Genomic DNA, 21,580 nt, shown 5'->3' with positions numbered 1-21,580 from the left:
AGGAATGGTAACAAAGGAAGTCCATGCTGGCTTCCCTGGGCTAAGAGAAGGCAGCCTCTGAAACGAGCTGTTACTGGAGTAATTAACACACTTGAGATTCTCCCCATTCTTCACAGAAAGCAGCTAGAACAGGTAAAGCTTGGCATTCCATTGTTCAAAAAAAATAGTTCACACAATTAGAAACAAATCATCCTGATGAAAAAGCTTTATGAAATACTAGGTTTAGTTCAAACATCTCTTTGGTGGTTGTACTAACTTGAAGAGGGAATTACACAATGTAATTGCACTCACATCAGTCATCTGACAAAAAGAAAGTTTTAAACCCAAGGGAGAAAAATGAATTCAAAATAGTTGGTTTTTTGCCCCCTAAGAAAAGGACTGGAAACCAATCTTAACCAAAAGGATACTGTCACTCATAATCTCTTGCCCTTTATTCTCTCTTTTATTCAATCTTGGAGCTTCAAGATCAATGATAGCTACAGCTTCTTCATCTGTGATGCCATCTTCCAAATAGAACTCAACCAGGTGCAGCACTTCTAAAGAGGTATGAAAAGCAAGAGTTCACAGTGCCTCCCAGAAGACACTGTGCTCATTCAGAGATGAACACCCCTGGCTTCTACGATGGTGGTGCTCTGCCCACATGTTCTTATGAAGCAAGTTAAAGACAATAAACCAAACAAAACCCCCTCAACTTCCCAAAGGATTGCATCTGTGTTAATGAAACACTTCACACATGCAGTGTCTCACAGCAGACCAATGCTTAACTGTTGTTGCTGTCCTGCAATGAAATACAGCAATCCCTGGGACAAGAGGCAGCCACATAGTCGAATCTAACATTAAAAGGGAAGATCTGCTTGTCCAACTAACATTGCAGAGAACAAATTAAGCACTAGCCAACTCTGTTCAGTTAACATTTATCTACTTGAAAAGCACAACCACATGTGATAACCCAACACACCGTAGGAGGAAGCGGAGAAGACAAAAGGCTGCCTGCAGTTAACACAGACATTCCCCAGGTTATTCATCAAAGGGTTGTTGGTAGAGCACCTGTAACACAAGGGCACAAGCTCCTGCAAAGACACATACAGAGCACAGTGATCATAAACAAATCAGCATATCCTGAACTCTGTTTTCAATTAAATATGGGTTCCTTAGGCTTAACAACTCTGATACATCATCATTAATCTGGAGAAATGCTGCTGTGAAATCAGATCCCTCAACATCTGAAAACACTTCCCCTTTTTAATAAAACAGCAAGTTTTCACATTAAAAATAGCCATATCCACCACTGTAACAACTGAATTGTCACCTTGCCTTTGCAATCTCAGAAGCAGAATTCTGCATCAAATACACAGTGATGAAAGAAGTCAAAGAGAAGGTTGCCAAAGCAAAGTTTTTTGCTCTAAGGTTTGGTCAAATTTAAGTTCTTCAATTAATTCACTGCTCCTCCAAGAGCAGAGTTATTCTAGACAGTTCTTAAGATTGTGTTTCTATTATTTCAGGTGGCTAGGTGCATGTTCTCTTGCACAATACAATTTATTTTTACCAAGTACTCCAGGAGACATGGCTTTATAGAACACTGCAGAAAGTCAGGCTTCAGTTAAAGAAGAAAAGGTGTTAAAATAAGACTGAAGGAAGGAAGGTTATTCAAGGGATAAGGGAAGGAGGGGAGGAGTGCCAGGAGTGGGACAAATGAAAGTGACCTCCAGCTGGAGACAGAGACCAAGAGTGTGGAGTAATTGCATGTGGATCAGAGAGAAAAGGCTCGAAAGAATTAATAGGCAGAGAGGAAGGTAGATGCCAGACAGGAGAGGGAGGATGGAAGCTGCCATAAAGAAAGGGCTGATTTTAATTTGTTCTCAGGAGCAAAAGGAAGTCAGACCTGAAGAACAACAATAAAAGGACTGTTTCCAGCAAAAATATAATTATATTGCAGAGCTATGCTTAATATATTTCAGACTTTTTTTGTGCATACAGCAACTCAGATGCTTGGACGAGGCCACATATTAACGATTAACACGAAACACATTACAACTTACTTCACTGTCATGGAATGGCTTGGATCGGATTGTCAGGCTGCCCAACTCAATTGATTTCTGGAACCTAGCTGGGATCTGCAGTCCCTGTAACTTGTCATAGGCATGACGAGCCAGTTTGTATGCACCAAGAGCTTTACTCTGTTTTGCCAGGGCAAATAATGTATTGCTATAACTTAATTAAGGAATAAAAATTAAAACAGCATATAGGAAAAACTGCAGTACTCTTTCTGATCATAGCAGTTGTGCAATGAAGCACAGCCAGCACCGGTGCTTGGAACAGGAGAAATCCACTTACATAGCTCCATTTAAAAACAAGAATGAAAGGACTATCAAAGGACTATCTAAATGCTCCTTACCTTATTAGCAAGGTAAGGAGCTGACCCTCCATAAACACTGCTTTGGTTGAATATGCTGGCTCCATTTACAAAATTTCAGTAGTTTTAGGGTGAACGGATTTCCCCCCAGCCTAAATAAATAAATACCTCAACAGCACCAGTAACCCCAGTGACACCAACTAAATACCCATGATCTTACTGGAATTAAAGCACATGCTGCACGCCATTGACCACAGGTTATCTTTCCCCTTCATCTGTGTGTAATGATAACTGCTATTTGGAAAGTTACTGATCACAGGGCATGTTACAAATATACAATCTTTCATAAAGCCTTTCATAAGTGAGGAGGTTATGAAAAGGAAAGCTAACATCCCATCCAAAACCAGAAACAGAGCGCAACCAAGGAAAACTGGCCTGCCCATGGCATCCAGTGACCCTTCTTGCCATCTTTTACAGACAGGTGGCTTTCCATGGGGCTCACACAGACCGTTTCTGAAGTGCTCTCCAGAGATGCAATATGCAGTAACAAAGCTGTGCAAATGTGAGCTTGACAGACACTACACAGCGATACCAGCCTCAGGGGAAGCAAAAGCTCCTGGTTTTCCCCCCTCCTCCTGTCTCAGTTCAGTCTCCTTGCAACAACACTGTCAAGATTCAGAGCCAACATCCTGTTGCAATGACTGGTATCCTAGAACTTGCTTCTCTGACAAAGGTGATACACCAGCCTGGGTGGGTGGTTTGAGAATCACGTTAGGTGATAGGTACAGCTCTCCAAAACTATTAAAAAAATAAAATAAAAAAAAGGCAGTGCAGTTAAACACACAACAGTTTGAAGATGCTGATTATTTCCTTAGGGACAAAAGCCAGTTTCCATGAACTATAGCCAACAGCTGAAACTGAAGATATCCTGCAGGAAATCTCTGTATTGTGGATAAACATCAATTATTTCTTTCATGTCTCTCACAAGATAACTTCTAGATTTTGTTCTGTATTGGAAGGATACACTTTTGAGATCCCCAAAGGAGTCTCCTTTGTTAAGCTGTGCAGCAGGAACCTGGAAATATTGAAGAGGGTTTCAGGCAAGTGGGAACTGAATGGCTCCTCCTGCAGTATTAAAAATACAGACATGTATTTTTAAGCTGGAAAACCAACTCACATCACTAAGCACCCCTGCACTGGGCATCTTAAGTACTGTATTTCTTCATACAGTTGTAAAAAGAAGAGGTACTGACAGAACATAGCAAGTGGATTTTGCGTCTTTATCACCAAACCTCATGCAGAAAAAGAGAGAAGGAGATCCATGTAGCTGAACCAGAATCTTTAACAGGCTATTTCAAACTGAGGGCAGACTGGCCAGCAGCATGGGGTCTCCATAACTGTCAGGTCTGAAGTAGTCTGACCAGTAAAGACCTCCACAGCACAGCATCAGCTCTTGGGCAAGAGCACAGATCAAGTGTTCTTAATGTTTTACACAAGGGGCATTTTTACCAACAGTATCAGCAACATTACTGTAACTGCTGGAAGTAGCAGGAGCACCTCACTCATGACTGCTTATCATTTTGGAGTAGTTTGCACACATTATGTAGCCTGTGTAGGTCTAGAGGTTCAGGTCACTGTAGAACCAAATGGATTTCCACCCCCAGCAAAAAAGGGCTGGGAGTGGAAGTCAGTCATCATCATCTCATCTGCCCACATGAGACAAGCCCAGATCTGCTAAACTGCACTGCAGGCTTTAGGAACTAAGACAACAGAAGTTCCTGTGCAGCACAGCAGAAGGCTGTATAATAAAATAAAGTTAAAGAACTAAGTAAGTTACTATACACTATCACTAATCTACACTCAATATTTAATTGCCTGAAAAGTCATTCATTATTCCTAGCTATTTCTGGACTCCCTAAAGAAGAATGCCCAGGAAACAAACACAGAGCCTCTAAAGCAAATGTCTTACAGTGTATCTGTGGATAGCATGATAGGCATGGTAAACTTCTGCCAAATGCTGGAAGTGATGAAACTTCTGCAACATTTCAGTCTTCTGCTGTTCATTCTCTGCAGGAGGCAAAGGCATCAGTGTAAGTCTCCAAGAGGAGTCTGTGAGAGTCAGCTGGACAACAGCGTATTATGGTTCAGGTGCCAGCACTTCTGAGAGAGACAGGTACCAACTCATGTGTGTCCCACCTCCCTGCACAAACCACACATCGTACAGACTTGCCATTTTTCTGAGCAAATTTCTGGTCTAAAGTAAGCATGGTAAAGCACAGAACAGTTGGGGTGATAGTTTTAACATAGCTAGAGGCTACAGCTTAGTTAAAGGAGAAAATAGCAGGTCTGCATCACTGGAAACCTCATCCATAACTACAGACTTTATAAATAAACATTTGTTTCATAAATACTAAATACACTACTAAGCCATTTGGAAACATTTGCATCTCTACAGAATACCTGAGGGGTACCAGCTCCACACTAGCATGCAACAACTGAACTAAAAAATGAAAGGTACTTACGGCACCAGGCCAAAGGCAGTGTTATCAGTCTCATGTGTTAATTATTACTAAATTTCACCTGTTACTGGCTGCACCTTTCTCTCAGTGAAATACATTCAGAAGACAAGAGAATAGCTAAAGAACAGGCAGTTTTATCGCTGGCAGAAATAATTTGTAAAGTACCTCTCCAACCTCTGTTCAAATACCACATGTATTCTGCACTCCCAAATCATCTTGGATTTACTAGTACATTCACCCTGCAACCATGTCCCTAGATAAGGTGTGCTGTGGGAAGGTACCTCAGGGTACACAGTCCCAGGAGACACAATCCGGACTTGCGCTCAGGAGGCCTATGCATGCTGCTGTTGCTGTTTGGCTTATTTGTTTTAAATGAGCACATGGGAAAACCAAAAGACTACAGAAATAGCACAAGCCAGAGTGACACACACATTAAAAAACCAAAACAAAGCCACACAACAGTGAGGCAGTCACAGCAGTGCTACCACAATACAGTAATTGTTTCTCTACACGCACAAGGAGGTAACAAGAAGAACAGAAACTTCCTTTCAGTTACTTACCTTGGGCTATATCTAAACACTGCATGGAAAGCATCCAGTAATAATAGGCGGCATCGTTGAAGCGGCTCTCCAGCACGGCGTTCCGTGTCAGCTGCTCCAGCACCTGCGCCGCCTCGCGCTGCCTGCCGGCCTTGTGGAACGCTACCAGGGAGCCCAAACAGAGGATTTTACAGTGTGATTATATCAATTAACTGAAATTAATGTTTTTAAATTAAGAGCAGTCTATTCAGCCAGTATCGCATAGTCTATCCAGGGCAGGATAAAAAGGATTATACGCTGGTATTTTTCTCCTTGAAAGCAGCGATGCTAATGGAACATGAGAAACATCTGTAGCTATTTTGTGGCTTTTGCACTGTCTCCGCAGCTCTCAAGCTCATGGGTTTCGTACAATGCTGGTTGCTTTTTTTAAATACAGAAATAGCAGAAATGCTACCATGATTAGATCTCTGTACGAGCAATCTCGACACTGCAAATTACAACTTCATTCAAAGCTACAATAAATTAACGCTTGAAGTTAGTGCTCTGGCTTGTAACTCTGTATATTTTGAAAGAGTACAGCATTTATTATGTCCTTCTATCATTTATTAACAGCATTTCTTTATCTGATGCTCAGCAGCCAGTATAAAGTAAGATCCTGAATTCTCATTTGGTAAGAGCGAGACATTTGGCAGAGTCTGCACACAGGGTAATGGGGATGGGGAGAACCAACCCTCCAGAACATACCCCACATCACAACTGCCTCCTGACTTCAGCTAGCTCAGCTATTACAAATTCTAATGTAGCTCCACGGTGATCTCAAGCTCACCCAGTTCTGCAGCATTTATATTTGCTGAGCTGCAGCAGCCCAGTGCTCTGTGGAACAAACTGGGAACCATAGGCCTGTATTCAGAGTTCTATGTGCAAGCTACCAGACCGCCCTAAAGCCAGGGGCTCACAGCTCTGGTGCTGAAACACACAAGCTAGTTCAGACCATGCCTGGCACGTTCACTGCCTTGGCCCTTAGAAGCAAATGCAGTTCTACTCTTGGATCTGCGCTGGCTCTGGGAACAGCAGATGCAACACTCACATGGAGCTGCACCTGAGAAGAGGAACCAGACTAAAAACACACTAGCTCTACACGGAGTTTGCTTCAACATCTCCTCATCCCTGGAACGGTTTACGAATTAAATGTGAAGCCTGTCCACATGATGGAAGGTTGACAGTTGTCTTTAAAAGTGACTTTGTAAGCCTACAAAACCAGACAAATTCTTAAAGAAATAGGAAAATGCTACTTGTACAAACCAAACGTTACCTAAATATAAAGTAAACCCAGGCTTCCCACACAGGTTTTTAAGGCAGTCACTGTATTTTTAATTCTATTATTATAAAACTGCTAATAAAGACAGCTCAGATTATATGCCAAATACTGTTGCCACTTGCCACACTCAGATACATGAGATGGAAAATCTGGACCTGTACTTAGATGCCATCATTTTTGACAGATCCATCACATTTTCTTATTAAATAAGGAGACTTCCTGCTACCTTAAGACCGATATGAAAACATGGATTTTATTTGGTTTTGAATCTCAGTGGTAAGGAACTCTCTAGGCAGAGACTGCATGTTCTGTACCAGGCAAGTATGGAGCAGATTTCGAGTGATCAGTGACCCGTCAGTGACAATCTCACCTTTTTGGGCTTCTTCAAATCTATCGTTCTCTGCTAGCCACTGAGCATAAGGGACACAGACATCATCTTTGAATTCAGGGTGCTTTTCACACAAAGCACATGCCTGAGGTAAACAACAAATTCATTTTTAGAATACGTCATGGTTTAAACAGTTAAAGGGTTTATAATGTTCCATGGAATCAATCAATCCTTTAGCTCTAGGTAAACTCACATAAAAATACACACAGAGAATTGAGAGTGCAATCCAGATTTTCTCCCATCTGAAACTAATGTATTTTAAAATAAAAGCAATCACCAACAAAAGAAGAGAAGCGAAGCGCACTCACAGTCTGGTTATGGAAACAGGGGAGCTTGAAAGTGCTCATCTAGGGAATGTAGCGGATTTCACAGCAAGAGGCAAATATTTTTATTTTTACAGACTGGATCTTCTAAAGCAATGGACCTCACACTATAAACGCAGTTCAGATCCACTTCCTGAACTCATGAACTAGTGAGGAAAGGGCCAAGTCTACAATTTTCCAACGCACCCGTATAACTGGGGAGGGGGGTTGTCAATTCCAGCAGCACTTTCGAAACATTTCCTTAAGAAACCAGACCTACAGAATCTTCACGTGAAGAAACATGAAGAAAATGAATGGTGACCCACTCTGCGAGGGGGGTGGTACCAGCAGACCCAGGGCTTTATGGGAAAACCCACTGAAGTCCAAACTTTATCTAATCAGAAGCATAAATCCAGTTATAGAGTGGGGTCCACAGCAACACCCGACACCTTCATCAGATCTAAATCACGTGTCAGGTATGTCCAAATCATAAACACCACAGTTTGAAGCAGACTTTCCCATGATACAATTACTACTTATTCTTTCTAGTGGGCTAGAAGCATCCCATAGATTATCACAGGAAGTGGGCAACGGTAACTCACAGGCAAAATAGGTGCTCAGATGTGAGACCAACTATTCAGCCAGGAAACTGAACAACTAGAAAAACAAAAGCAAAAACCAAACCCACCAATGAACAAACACTGGCATGAAAATTAACTTAAATACTCTGAATCCCATTCACAGAAGCCTCCCTCCTCCCTGCCTGCTGCTCCCTTCACTACGGTGCTGGGGGAGCCAGACGCTTGTCTCCCCTTCTTGCAGCCAGCAACTATAAGCAGAGGAATCAAGGCCACTCTTACTTCTTCCCAGTGGTGAGTCTCCACGTGGAGATGGACCAATGCTTTCAGGTCACCAACCTTCATGTAGGTTTCTGCTGCATAGTCAGGATTAGCAAGTTTCTTAAAATAGAAGGCACACTTCAACAAAGGCTCACGCTCAGCTTTATCCAGTTTTCGAGCAATTTCAATTAACCTGGACCCAGTAAAAAGAAGCAGATGTTCATGTTCTGCCTTGGTTTGCCTTTTAATTATTAACTATTGTTTATATTATTAACGTCACCTTTAATCAGTTATTATTTAATAAACAGCATAGCAGTAGCACCATGCAATGCTGTTTAAGCAGTTTTCAGCAAACATTCCAAATTCTTATTTTTCCTTTCACAAACTCAAACCCCATTCCTTCAACCTTCACTTATACGTGCAACTCCACGTCTCGGACTCTGCACAGTCATGAAGATGGAGGAAGTAGGTCCTACATGACTAAGTGACATGGGACACGCCTCCTCCCTAACCTAAGAAAAGGCTGCTGACCAACAGTCGTACCACACAGCACAGCTGAGGCAAAGGAAGGCCAAGTGACCTGTCCAAGATCTCAGGCAACTCAGCAAACAACCCAGCGTCACCTACTGCAAATCAAGGAGATTCTGTGCTCCAATTGTCTTCTCTACCCACGAGGTGATCATCCTTAACAGCTTAAACCAGCAGAAATAGGCTATTGCATGTAAGAGCTGCTGTGGTGATTACTCTGAAAAGGCATGCATATTTTAGAAGACAGCCTCATACTACAGATGAACCTCTTCAGATCCTTTCCTGTTGCAATGCATTTGCTTTCATTACGTATTTATGTCCTTACCATCTAAACATATGTAACTTTAAAACATTTTTAATTGTAGATGTGCTTCAAGTACTCAATTTGATATAAACAAAGCACACAGCAAACAAGTTTTGTCTTATTTTAAAATTATGCAGAACTCGTAACAACTATTGGAAGCTTTATTCTATATTATCTCTCACATGGAACTAGAACCTACATATCAACCCAGCCGTGGTCCCCACTGATTTCTATAGCCTTCATGTGCTCGCCTGCAGAGAGGTACATCTCCACTGCTGCTTTGGGTTCATTGATATTCTTGGCCCAGTCTGCTTGTTTTTTTATGAGTATCTTTGTGTCTTTGGGGTCTCCAGATCCCAGGAAATCCTGCAACAGTGCAATACAGAAGTTTGCATTACCTTCTGCTCACAAACATGGTCACAGCTGAGACTCTAAAATAAAAGCTTTTTTAATGAATGTCTTTATGCCTCCTAAGAAAAGCAAGACTGCACACAGCACAGCATGAACTGATCCAGCCTTCAGCAGCCAATCGTCAAGGCTCAGTGTTTGGTAGGAAGCAATGGCAAGTCTCCCACTTAGATAGCTTTCAATTTAAGAAAAAAAAGTGGAGATTCTGAAAGGGCCGGGAGAAGGACGAGGCAGGAAGTACGTCCCCACTTGATTCCTTGGAAAGCTCACTCTGTTGAGCCTGTTGAAGTGGGTACAAACTGTCATTTCTGCATGCTTTTCAGGAACATGCCTTTCCAAAACAAAACACTGTTCATCTCAAAACCCATAACAGACCAATTCCAAGCACAGATTTTCTTTTGCAAGCCAAGAAGGTATCTCCTCAGCCCCAAAGATTGACCCAGCCCTACCCCATGCTTAGTTAACAGCAGTATACCCACTTCATCCAATGTCAGCATCAGGATGCCCAGCCACAGATCAATTAAAGGCTGAAATTTTGTTTTCTGCAAAGATACTTGATAATTATATCAGACTGTATCAAAGAAGTTCTTTTACAAGGATGGAACGACAGCTGCTCAGAAGTGACAGTGACTCAACTACCGCTTGGACTTCTGCAGGGAACACGAGCACCAGCCCTGGATGCTGTGGTGACCATTCTAGCAGCTTGTTCAGCTTCCCATGCCAATACCAAAGCCTTGGCACCATTTGGTTCACATGTGCTGTCCTCAGGCGCCAGGAAAAAAAACCCCAGTAGTTCAACAGCAGAAGCTGGATTTAGGGCAATTCTGTCTGTTCACAGAACAGGCTACTGCCCATTAAAGCAGCTTCCAGCAAGTGAAAAATGAGAACAGCGGAGAAATGGAAAGGTGAGAAGAGAGTGGAAAATTACTTTATCTACTGTGTTTCTGGTAAATTCTGATTGAGGTTTAAAACACAAAAGAACCCCAACAAACGGGCAAAAAAAACCCACAAAAAGCTCCCACACAGGACAGATCTGTTCCAGGACCACAATGCAGCAGTCTCCCTGCTACAGCCAGTCAGCAGGTACAGAACTGTTCCCCATCCCTGTCAGCTCTTCAGGGAGCTCCACACAAGGTTTTGCTCTAGCACTATCTGCTGCCACACAGCCCTCATTCTATAAAGATGTCATGTTAATCCTTGAACATGAAAAACCAAAGTGAAAGAACAAGTTAAACGACATCTTTGACACAACTTGTTTTCCAGCTTAGGTCACCGAAGTAAGTCCAAAATCAAGCTCCACTCCTTTAAAGGATAAAGAGGTTTTGTGAGTTCTCAGTAGTCTGGGATCTGATACTGCAATAACAAGCCAATGAACAGGTATCAGTGGACTTCCTGACCTCTGCCACCAGTCTGGACTCTCCAGCCAGAGCTAATCAATGTCCAGCACCAGGAATCAGGTTCCATAAGGGTACCTTTGCATAGTTGTGGAAGCATTAAAAACAACACCCCCCCCCAACCACCCCCCATCTTTCCTTGGAAACATAACTGGCACACAGGGGGTTTTACATATCCTTCCATGTATTGTGCACAAGAAGCTTCCTTCATCTGCTGTAAAGTACCTTTAATTTCCTCTGCATGGAGTTACTCTCAAGGATAGGGACACAAGACCTTTTGCTCTCTGCTAGTTAAATATAGACATGACTACAGCCAAGACTTACAAGAGCCTTATGAAGACTTATGGGAAAATTTTCATCTATGAATTACATTTATGTTCAAGAGGAGCCAAAACACTGAAGCTAGCAAAGAGTCATCAACCAAAAATAGTGGAAGTCAGACTTACATCAGCAAAGCTCCAAAGTATTTATATTAAGCTCTTGGAAGAAAAAGATCTCTCTGTGGCCCAGTTTGTGGAATCTCTGCTAGAACAGCTTAAATGCATGTCACAGTCAAGTCTTTGCCCTGTATTGGGCAGAATAAGGTTCTGACAAATGACAAATGAGACTAAACAGTGCATGCATTCTCAGGCATTCTGATAAGAAAACACCATGGAGGACTTAAAAGTCATGTAATGCTTTCTTACCAGCATATCAAAACATCGTTTTTAAAATCCATATTCAATTTACTTCTACATGGAAACAGAGTTTAAAAAAATAAAACAAAAGGCCAACACATATCGAATCATTGGAAGAAAATTCTCTAGTAAAAAATATACTAGGTTAGATCCTTTGCTAGCATCCCTCTTCAAAAGCAGTTACAGGCACGTTAATATTTCTGCATTTAAATATTCAGTTGCAGACCATTACCTTTGCGTGGTCAAACATGCGCAGGTCAGAGTACATCTCGAGAGCGAGGTTTTCATGTCCACTCTTCCTGTACAACTTCGCTGCCTCGTGGAATTTTCCCTGGTAGGCATAAACATCTGCTAGGAACAGCTCGTTGTTGTTCTCTCCAAGCTTCTTCTGCTCCTGGAAAAACGAAGTACAGCAGAGATGTAGAAAACAGTCTAGATGATCAGGATCTAGGTGCGAAATACCCATTGAGGAATTAGATTTTCAGGCTTAGATTTTAACTGTTAATGAAAACCAGTAACAGGGTATCATAATTATGCTGCTCCTACATTTCTGGTGAATTTATAATTAAAGGATTACATCCCTTCTTAATTAAAATTAGGAAGAGCAAAATTAAATGTCACTATACAAACCAAAGTGATGAAAAACCACTTCTCTTGATTTCATACAGGAAAATGAACACATGCTATCATTACGCTCTGCTATTTTAAAGACAGCGTCTGATGGGTTCCTTCTTTTCTCCTGGAGAAGCTCACTTGCATATCATTTGTCTGAATTAACACTATGACAGTGGGATGACAAACATGACAGTAACTGGTAGCCATAAGCAGAGTTGGAAAGTCTGTTAACCTGCCTCTGAATCAGGAAAGGCCCCGCTGCCATCCCCCCATGCATGAACTGGTGATGTTGGGCAGGCAGCAGCGGCACATGCCCTCCTGCTAACGGGGGCTGCTGCCTGCCTGCCTGGGAAGGGACCACAGAGGCAGCACATGTGCAGTGCCGTGGGAAAACCCCCCATGTGAACCAGACCCACAGGGGCACACTGGCTTCAAGGGACCAGTGCCGTGTGTGTGTGTTTTAATATGTATGCTTTATCCTGTCTCTTGTAAACACATTACTCCCTGCTTTGGATAAGACTATTACTACTATTATCCCACCTCATATGGAAATACGTAGATGCGAACTGAATTTAAGGAAAACTGCACAAGAGGAGGGAAAGCATTCCACGAGCATACAAATTCAATTCTCTGCTGCCAAAGGAGACTCAGCCATAGCTCCTCTGGTCACACTCACTGACTAGGCTGATACTGAATGGGTACTGAACATTCCCTTTAAAAGCTTTGTTACAAGAATAATCAAAGGAATTGTTACACCGATTTTTAAAGACTTCACAGGATCTTTCCAGACACAGAGATCTGGCAGTTATGTATCCTGCTGTCATCAACTAGAAAAAAAGTGTGTCATTACTGAGAGAAAACCATCACATCAACGGAACATGTGTGCTTAGTTACACCCTTACAAGCCTCAGGAGGAACCCAATACACCACAAGCAAGAGTAAGCAATGACGTAGAACTCTTACTTCAGGAGGAGCATTTTCAAGTCTGAAAGTAAGTCAAAGGGAATCTTTCTCATTAAATAGAATACATGACAAATCCAGAATATCCTCCATAGACACAGATCTAGAGAAGCATATGTGGAAAAGAAAGGTTTGCAGTAGCAAGAGAATGCTCTCCTCTACCTAGCTACCCTTTAAAGGCAACACAAAACTTTGTCCCATGTTAGAACAGTCAATTGCAGCCAACTGTCATTTTGACATAACCAGGACAGCTCTGCAGAACTAGAAGACAAGGAATGTATTCTTTCAGAGAAGGTGTAAATCTAATTATCATGAGAATGAGGAATTCCTTTTATGCCATCTCAACACTGATCTTTAAAGTAAGCATTATCATGCAGTCTTTGCAGAAGGACAAGGGTGATACCATGTCTTTTAATATGCTCATGACAGACAGTTATTGTCTAGTGAATTTCTATCAAGAAGTGTGAAAAGAGTTAAGAACTAGTGATTAGAGCACAGTATGGAAGTAAAGAATCCCAAATTCTATTTCCAGTTGTCACAGACTTGTCATGAGACCTTGAGTTTGTCATTTTACTTCTCTGGGCCTGTTTCTGTCTCTGCAAAAAGGAGATAATAATAATTACCTACTTCCAGGGGGTAAGGAAAGGCTTAATTAACTCATGTTTATGAAGTATGCAGTACTAAGCTCTGGTAGCACAGTAGTATTCTACCAATTATTAATTGAATATTGAATGTTTCCCAGTTTTCCCGAAGATAGTTTCAGAAGTTCTCATCCCACACCCCCATTTTTTCCCTGTGATGTTTCACAGCCCTATGACTGAGATTTGTTTCACCTCTGCTCATTGGGATTTTTCACTCTAAAACACATCTCCAACAGTCAGAAGCACTGTCTCAACAATTCTCCCTCCAAAATACAAAGCACTGACTTTGGCACAGCACTCAGTGTAAGGATACGTGCAGTCTTTTACACTCCCTTACCTCTATACTGCTGATCAACTCTAAATATCGAAGGTCTCGTACTCTGGTAAATGCCTATTGAAAAGAAGAATGAAAGAAATTGACTTGAAAGCCAGAAGAATCAAAATATTGTTATGCATAAATCCACTGTCATCATGCAACAGGCCAGACAGAAACATGCTGGGCTTTGCGTCTGTGCAGTCCCTAACCCGAGGGGCTCTCACAACAACTGCGGCCCTGAGACATCACAGTAAATAAGACCAAACAGCTTAGCACTGAAAATAAACAGCAAAGGCAGGGACTAGTAGGTGCACGTGTCAGTCCCCCAAGAAATACAAAAAGTCATTTATAATATTACCTATTTTCATTCTGGCTATTTTATAGCTTTTCCATTTTGATGCGAGGCACGACGCATGCAAAGAAAATCTAAAGAAACTATTACAAGGTAGAATGTATAATTGATGGCAGTCCCAAAGCATACTGCATGTGCTTAGAGCTTTTATACCATTCTGAACACCCAGTATGGAAGTGGCTCAGGGAGAAGAAGGGAAATAAGAAGAGGTAAGAGACAAGTACTGCTAGGCAGTGTAATATCTTTTGCAAATGGAGATAAACATGCAACCCAAAGTCTCAAGTGGCAAAGTCATGTGTGAGCTGCAGCAGCTTAGCACTTACTCTTGACATGCATCAAACCCCAGAAATTTAACTCTTTAGACTGCACGTTCAAGACTTCCAACCAAACTAATGCCTGAGAGAGCACAGCACATTGTGCTTACACCAGATTGGACTAGGAGCTAGGAGAGCCTTTAATGTCAAGAAGCTGCTTTTGTTCAAATTAATCCGCTCTAATTCTACGAGGGCAGTACTTTGAAATCCCAAGGAGGCACTGAAAACTTCTTTTCAAGAATATCTATTTGCATAAGGCCATCCATGAAACTGAATTATTCTGATGCCTCCACTTAAGAAAAAGAAAAAAAAAGAAAAAGTGTTTAGTTTCCTTTTTAAAAAATCAGTTATTAAAAGGTGCCTGTTGTTATAGGCCACCCCCTGCATATTTTTAGAATGTTTTGTTTTTCATACCATATTCATGATACTGAATTCAGTTCACCCCTTCTTATTTAAGAAAAGGTGGTGAACAAAAATAGGGAAGTATTTCATGCTGGAGAAGACTCCATTCTCCAGTATATGCCCATTTACGGACCACTCCCCAAACCAAGGCATTCCAGAAAGAAAATGACTAAAACAATGACATTACATCATCATTGCCTTCAGATAACATTAACGTGTAGCTAGAATATGAAAGCTCCACATCTGAAAGGAGGTTATACTAAATACTAGAGGAAAATAGGGGAAACCTGCAAGTTCCCAGCACTGGAGAAGGGGGGAGTCAGCCGAGGCGTTCTGTGGTGCCACCCGGTGGTCAGCAGCACTACTGAACATCCCCCCACTTCTCTCTCCCTCAAAGTCATTAACGCATCTTCCAGCATTAGATGAAAGAAACCATTTTCTTCGCATTTAACACTCTGATTCAGAACATGGCACTTATCTAGAGACATAAATTAGATTTCAGTTTAAAACCTCGTCTCAAGATCCCAGTCATATGTAATGAACCAACATTCTTATTCTTTGGTATGTGTAATAACATACATGCTAAAGACAAGCAAGATTGTAACCGAGGAACCCCACTTTGTACTCCAGCCATAAAACATACATCATACACATACACTATATATATATATGTACACACATAACCATATATATGGTTATATATCTCTCCCCAAAAAAATAAAAAAAAATAAAATAGCTTTCTGCTAAGTAAATAACTGCTTTACCTTTTTAGCAGTTTCAAACTCCAGCCCTTCCAAGGCTTCCATGGCCAGTTCTTTCCAGTCAGTATCAGTCACTCCTAAACATGCGATCTGATAGGCTGCTTTAAACATTTTTCGTTCCAGGTATTGATACATGGGTGCGGACTGGGGATTTCCATTGAAATACACATGTTAGAAAACAATACTGAGGTGTATTAGTGAAATTCTTACATAATTGGGAAAAAAAACAATATTCTAATCACAAGCATTACAAGCTCCACAGAGAATAAAGGTATGAGGTTTGTATAATAGACAACATTCTGGGGTGATTACTACTCAATCTTTAGACAAGCTGGGTTAATTATATTCCAAACTCATCCATCTTGAAATCTTCAGTTCCTTGCATATTAGGAAGTAGTTAAGAATGTGAATTCTTCTCTGCATTGTACATGCTAAATATCATGTACAAAGAGCTGGGGTTTTTTAATGCTATGGAAGCAGAGCAAAGGAGGGGGTAGTTTGTTCTTGAAGCTAAAAGCATGAGAAGGAACACAACAGCTTGGTGTGAAGCACCTTGGAAATACTCAGACACAGCAGGAAGAGGTATCATGAGGAAGTACCCCTGCTGTGCCAACCCTGGTGACAAAGCAGTTTTACCAAGACTGTGATTGCTAAGCCCAAAAGACACTGACCTCGAGGACTGCCCTAGAAACAAACAAAAGAGACAAACTGCCACAGACAGACCGAGGCTCATGATCTTGCAGCTTGAGCCCTCTGAGTGACCAAGGAGACTGCCTGTAACTCTGAGCTGGCACCCAAGGGCAGTATATGCAGATTCATTTCTGTTATTTTTATTAATTTATCTGAAAATTGTGTAGCTTTTTGGTCCTCCCTCCCTCCAAAAGCTGCCTCAGTGATGCTTCCCAGGAATCGTGTGGCATACTATTGCCTATAGCATGCCAAAGCAGGCGGAGTGTGCCAGGCCTGGCTGATCCATGGCTCTGGGCCACACTGGACAGCTCAGTGCCTAACCAAGGACCTGCACAGTGCTGCAGCAGGGCAGGCAGGCGCCTGGAACAATGGTGTGAACAAAAGCACAAGGCACTTCTGCTCCTCCATTGCCTCCATTTCAAGTCCTGCCACACCTGATTGCACAAGGCACAACCTTTTTTCCTTTTCTTTTTTTTGTTTTGTTTCTTGGGCTGGTTTAGACTCTTCCAGTGCTTCCCATAATGCAGAAAATGGCCTTCTGTGGAAGGCAATCTCTAAATTTACAATGTCAAGACTAACCACATAGTATATATTCAAACATACAGCTTAAATGTTGCCTAAACACATCTAGGTGAAGTGATAGTAAGACACAAAATTACAACTTGAGAAAAGTTATATAGAGAGACTACTGTAAAAATACAGGCAGAGGTAACACCCATACAATATCTTCACCTTTGCTTTTAGATTATGTGCATTTGCAAGTGGGAAGGGAGAATTAGGAACATGATCAACAAGAGCAAAAAGGAAGTTAGCTTAATTAATGCCAAATAAAAATATCATTTGGATCATGCAATATAATTTAAATAACAATGAAGAAAGTGTGAACTGCAATCACTTTGGTAATGGAATATGAGTAAATCTCAGAAAAGCTTCTTCACTTCTTAAACATTGATGTTTATGAAATGTAAAGCAGCACTTAATGAGATTAAAGGATTACCTGCGGAACTTCAACAGCTGACATAGAAAAACCATGAAGACAGAAGATCTTGGAGCCGTTGTAACCCACAACAAAGCCTTGAAGTTTTTGCTGATAGACAGGGAAGTTACTAGCTTTGATATTGAGGTAACCCCCTCCAGAAAAGCAAAGCATATCCTCACACTGTGTATTCCAAGCCACACTGTTCGCATTGGGCTCCTACCAAGCAAAAGAACTGATGATTACCACATGCGCAGTCACATCTTTCCTAAGAAACAGACATCCTTCAGCCAGAAGGTTTGACCTCTTATAGCCTGGATGTGTACACACACAGTTATTATTTACATGTGTAATATTCTAAAGCCTGATTTACAGGGACTTATTTTACATTTTAATAAACAGCTGTAATTGTCTTGCGTTCGGTTTGTATTTACTAATGATCTATACTATCAAACTGTAGAACATTATATCAAATTCCACAATAATACACTGTTAGTTAGCTAGCACATTCAGTTGACCATTTTTCTGTCTGTTACAAAAAGAAAGTTCCAGACCCTGTCTTTGTAGCACTTCATGCTTTCCCTAAAAATACTTCACCAACATTAATAAGTGAGCCCTTAGAGTCTCTGACTGCAAAATTGCAGTAGAGAGAGAATTATCATTATTCATTTTATACTCGGGGCATACACAACAAAATGAGGTTTAGGCTTTAATGCTGTTCATACTTATGATAAAGCCAAAATGATCATTAACTGTAATGCTTCAGTGGGAATCAGGACAGAGTGCTAAATTAAACTGAAAAGGTCACATGCTTAAGTGCCCTTTATTCAGCTGTTGCTCACATACATCTCCTGTCTTCTAATTCCTTATCCACCACCTCTAAAAGGGTAGTTTCAATAGTGAAATAGATCACAATTAAATGCTACAACATGTGAATAATGGCTTGTGACAGTTACATAACTTCTGCACAGCAACACTTTTGGGATGTTCTGTGCTCCAAACCACTTCCTGCTCGCCCAATACCCCCTTTTATTTCAGTTTGAATTTTACCTGAAACAACAGCTCCTTGGTGTGAATGTCATACACCAGGCAGGTATCGTTCTCATCCACCACTGCCAGCTTGTTGCGGGACGCGCTCATATCCAGGCAGCGCACAGCCGTGGATTGCTTCAGCAGTACAATCGCGAACGCATTGTCAACAAAGATCTTCAGAATCTAGACATGTGTGAACCAGAGTCAGTCCTTCCACTTTTGTTTCTAAAAGTTTTGTTTCTACCAACTTCAGTGCTGTTTAAAGTGTGCAACTGCATTTCTTTTCAGAGATGAACTGCATTATATTAAGGAAATGCTTCCAGTGGAAAGTCAAGAAGACTTGCTTCCACAACGTACTCTGGGTTGCAAGCCTATACAGATAAAGGATAGGCTATACATCCTGGTTTCTTTTAATGCTCCACTAGTTAAACAATTACACTAATGCAATACCACAGGAATATACAGCACAGGTACAGAAGACAGGGGATCCCAACTTCCTCTCTGTCCCTGTTCTCTGTATAACTACCTCAGGGCTCCAGTTTGAAATTTTCAGTTGCAAACTGGCTTGTGGAAGAGACACCAGTGTCACCCCCGGAGCACCCACACATTCCCAAAGGTCAGCAGAAGTGTACATACCCTCTTCCAACCCCCCCAAAGACAAACCCGCTCTCATCTCACCAAGAACTCCATTTTTGTCAGTTGTTCCTAACAACTTACGGGCTTTAGACAAAGTTAAGTATGCTTGTATGAATTTTACAGCCAGAGAATGTGAACGATAAAAGAAATTAGGTTTTAATCACAAGATGAGACTGTCAAATGGAATTCCAGAGCATGCTGCTCCCAAGACCTTCCCTTGAGAACACAGAGCAGATTTTATTTGCAGTGAAAAGACACACACAAGATGTTATGTGTTACCTGACCATTCTTTAGACCAACTAAGAGACCTTCTCTTCCTGGTGGTCCTCCAATTACTTTAATATAACGAATGAGAGATTCCATCAGCCATTCTCGTTCTTTAATGCCTCTAAAGGAGAGACACTGCAGTCTTTTCTCCTAAAGACACAGTAACACACAAAACACTGCATGAAGGTAAAGATAAAAACCTTGAGTCTTTGCTACCTATACTATACTAGATATGATATACATATATATATATACACACACACATTATACCCATAGTAGCATTTGTGCCTACTTTTACATAGAAAAATCATAAACTCAAATAGTCAGTTTAGCAGGGTGAATTATTTAAGGTTTTCCAGTGCTATGAACAAAAAAACATCACCTTCCCCACCCCCGTTTCTTGTAGTTCACTCCCACTCCAAAGTTCCCCAGATTATGTGCTAGAGAGTTTTGCTGCAGCAGAGCTGCCTGTGTGTGCCACAGCTCCTGCTCAGAGCACGCCAGCACTGCACACTGCAATAGCACTGCACAGTGGTGCCCTGGGGAAAAGCTGACACAGACCATGCAGTACCAGCATTTGGGACAGCTTCCCTAGAGCCTGAAGGCACCCCAAGATGACTTTAGGTTGTCAGGCACATACCTGGCACAAAATAATGTGCTCTGAACACACAACCAGCAAGTTGCACTCGAACTTTTTTGCTATCTTCTCCTTCACCCGGTAATACATATCTGAAGAATCATCTGAGCATAACTCGTAAATCAAGATTTTCTCTGGCATCTGGATTGCTAATCTGTTTTTGTAGATCGCAATTTTCTTTACAAGCTCTTTGCCTTTTATTCTAACTAGAAACAAACAAACAAAAAAACAAAACAAAACCCACAAAAACAATACAGTACAGACTGAAATGAAAATAATAGATACAGAAATCAGAAAAATTACTGATACATTAAAGCTGAATCTTTCTAAAGCACCTTTAAAATTAAAAGCAGATTCCTGCTCAGAGAAGTCTGTTGTTATACATCTATGTAATCTTCTATCTGCATCACAATTTATCATTCTTAATTATTTGTCAACAGCACATTCTGGTGCCATACTTTGACACCTTGCCATAAAAAAGCCATAGATATGAAGAAACAAAACTAGCACAAATCCTTGAGGCAGCAAGTAAGGGAGGGGGGGAAAAAAAAAAAAGCTAAATATGATGTACAGTATCGTTATCTCCTTCACAGAGATTAAAACCTTATCTTAAAAGCCTCTGCCCCTCCCACTGTCCTTTCAAATCCCCGTATATCTCATTAAGCTTGTCAGCGCTGATGCTCCAGAATCCAAGTTTGCACTGTCATCCTGCAAACAGTATTCCTCAGTTTTACTGTCAAAGTGACAACAATCTGTCTGGTACATGCAGCATATATTCCAAATGGATGGGTATTCATAGAATCATAGAATGGTTTCAGTTGGAAAGGACCTTAAGATCATCTAGTTCCAACCCCCCTGCCATGGGCAGGGATACCACACACTAAACTATGTCACCCAAGGCTCTGTCCAACCTGGCCTGGAACACTGCCAGGGTTGGAGCATTCAATTAATTAAAACAAAACAGAATGAGGGAGAAGCTTTGGCCTGACTGCAAGTGTGGAATTACCTTTTTGTTCAGTGATGAGGTGCTGGACAATAACATCGGTCATGCTGTCTCTGTAAGCATAGCGATCTTTATAAAGGCCATGAACAGTGCTGAAAATCAACTGATAGAAGGATATTGTTCCATCCTGGCACCCTACTGCCTGCACACAAGAAGAAAATAATTTTAGTTAATTGGTACATGTAGGTGAGAATTGGCAAAATGTGTAGTTTTTATATGAACATTATGTTCCTTTTCCTGCATAATGTATAGATCAATACCAACTGCAGCCTACTGGTACTTAAACAGTGGTGAAAGTGCAACACAGGAGGAGGACTGACCTCCTCACAGGCCATGAAGACCACCATGCTGAGAGGGTGGGGTTTGGTTCAGTTCTATTGTGTTTGGGTTTTGGTTGTGTTTTGGCGGG

At 41.3% G+C, this 21,580-nt stretch overlaps 1 protein-coding gene across 1 annotated transcript in view; it reads right to left on the bottom strand.

Annotated features, from left to right (window-relative positions):
• Positions 1-21,313, bottom strand: part of IFT122 (intraflagellar transport 122) — a gene marked incomplete at its 5' end in the record, with an annotated part of 23,308 nt that extends 1,995 nt beyond the window's left edge. Inside the window, 17 exons of the mRNA XM_010019554.1 lie at positions 408-536; positions 959-1,070; positions 2,040-2,205; positions 3,378-3,478; positions 4,323-4,420; positions 5,433-5,573; positions 7,100-7,202; positions 8,280-8,451; positions 9,290-9,456; positions 11,802-11,963; positions 14,123-14,176; positions 15,934-16,074; positions 17,618-17,815; positions 18,647-18,811; positions 19,544-19,681; positions 20,172-20,374; positions 21,175-21,313. Of these exons, the coding sequence (XP_010017856.1) occupies positions 408-536; positions 959-1,070; positions 2,040-2,205; positions 3,378-3,478; positions 4,323-4,420; positions 5,433-5,573; positions 7,100-7,202; positions 8,280-8,451; positions 9,290-9,456; positions 11,802-11,963; positions 14,123-14,176; positions 15,934-16,074; positions 17,618-17,815; positions 18,647-18,811; positions 19,544-19,681; positions 20,172-20,374; positions 21,175-21,313 (2,389 nt within the window). The remainder of the gene's footprint in view (positions 1-407; positions 537-958; positions 1,071-2,039; positions 2,206-3,377; positions 3,479-4,322; positions 4,421-5,432; positions 5,574-7,099; positions 7,203-8,279; positions 8,452-9,289; positions 9,457-11,801; positions 11,964-14,122; positions 14,177-15,933; positions 16,075-17,617; positions 17,816-18,646; positions 18,812-19,543; positions 19,682-20,171; positions 20,375-21,174) is intronic.
• Between the last annotated feature and the right edge of the window lie 267 nt (positions 21,314-21,580).

Source organism: Nestor notabilis, unplaced genomic scaffold (genome assembly GCF_000696875.1).
Source record: "Nestor notabilis isolate BGI_N333 unplaced genomic scaffold, ASM69687v1 scaffold15318, whole genome shotgun sequence".
Classification (NCBI taxonomy): Eukaryota; Metazoa; Chordata; class Aves; order Psittaciformes; family Psittacidae; genus Nestor; species Nestor notabilis.
Note: the sequence above shows the minus strand (reverse complement) of the source record. Positions and strands in the feature narration are given on the sequence as shown.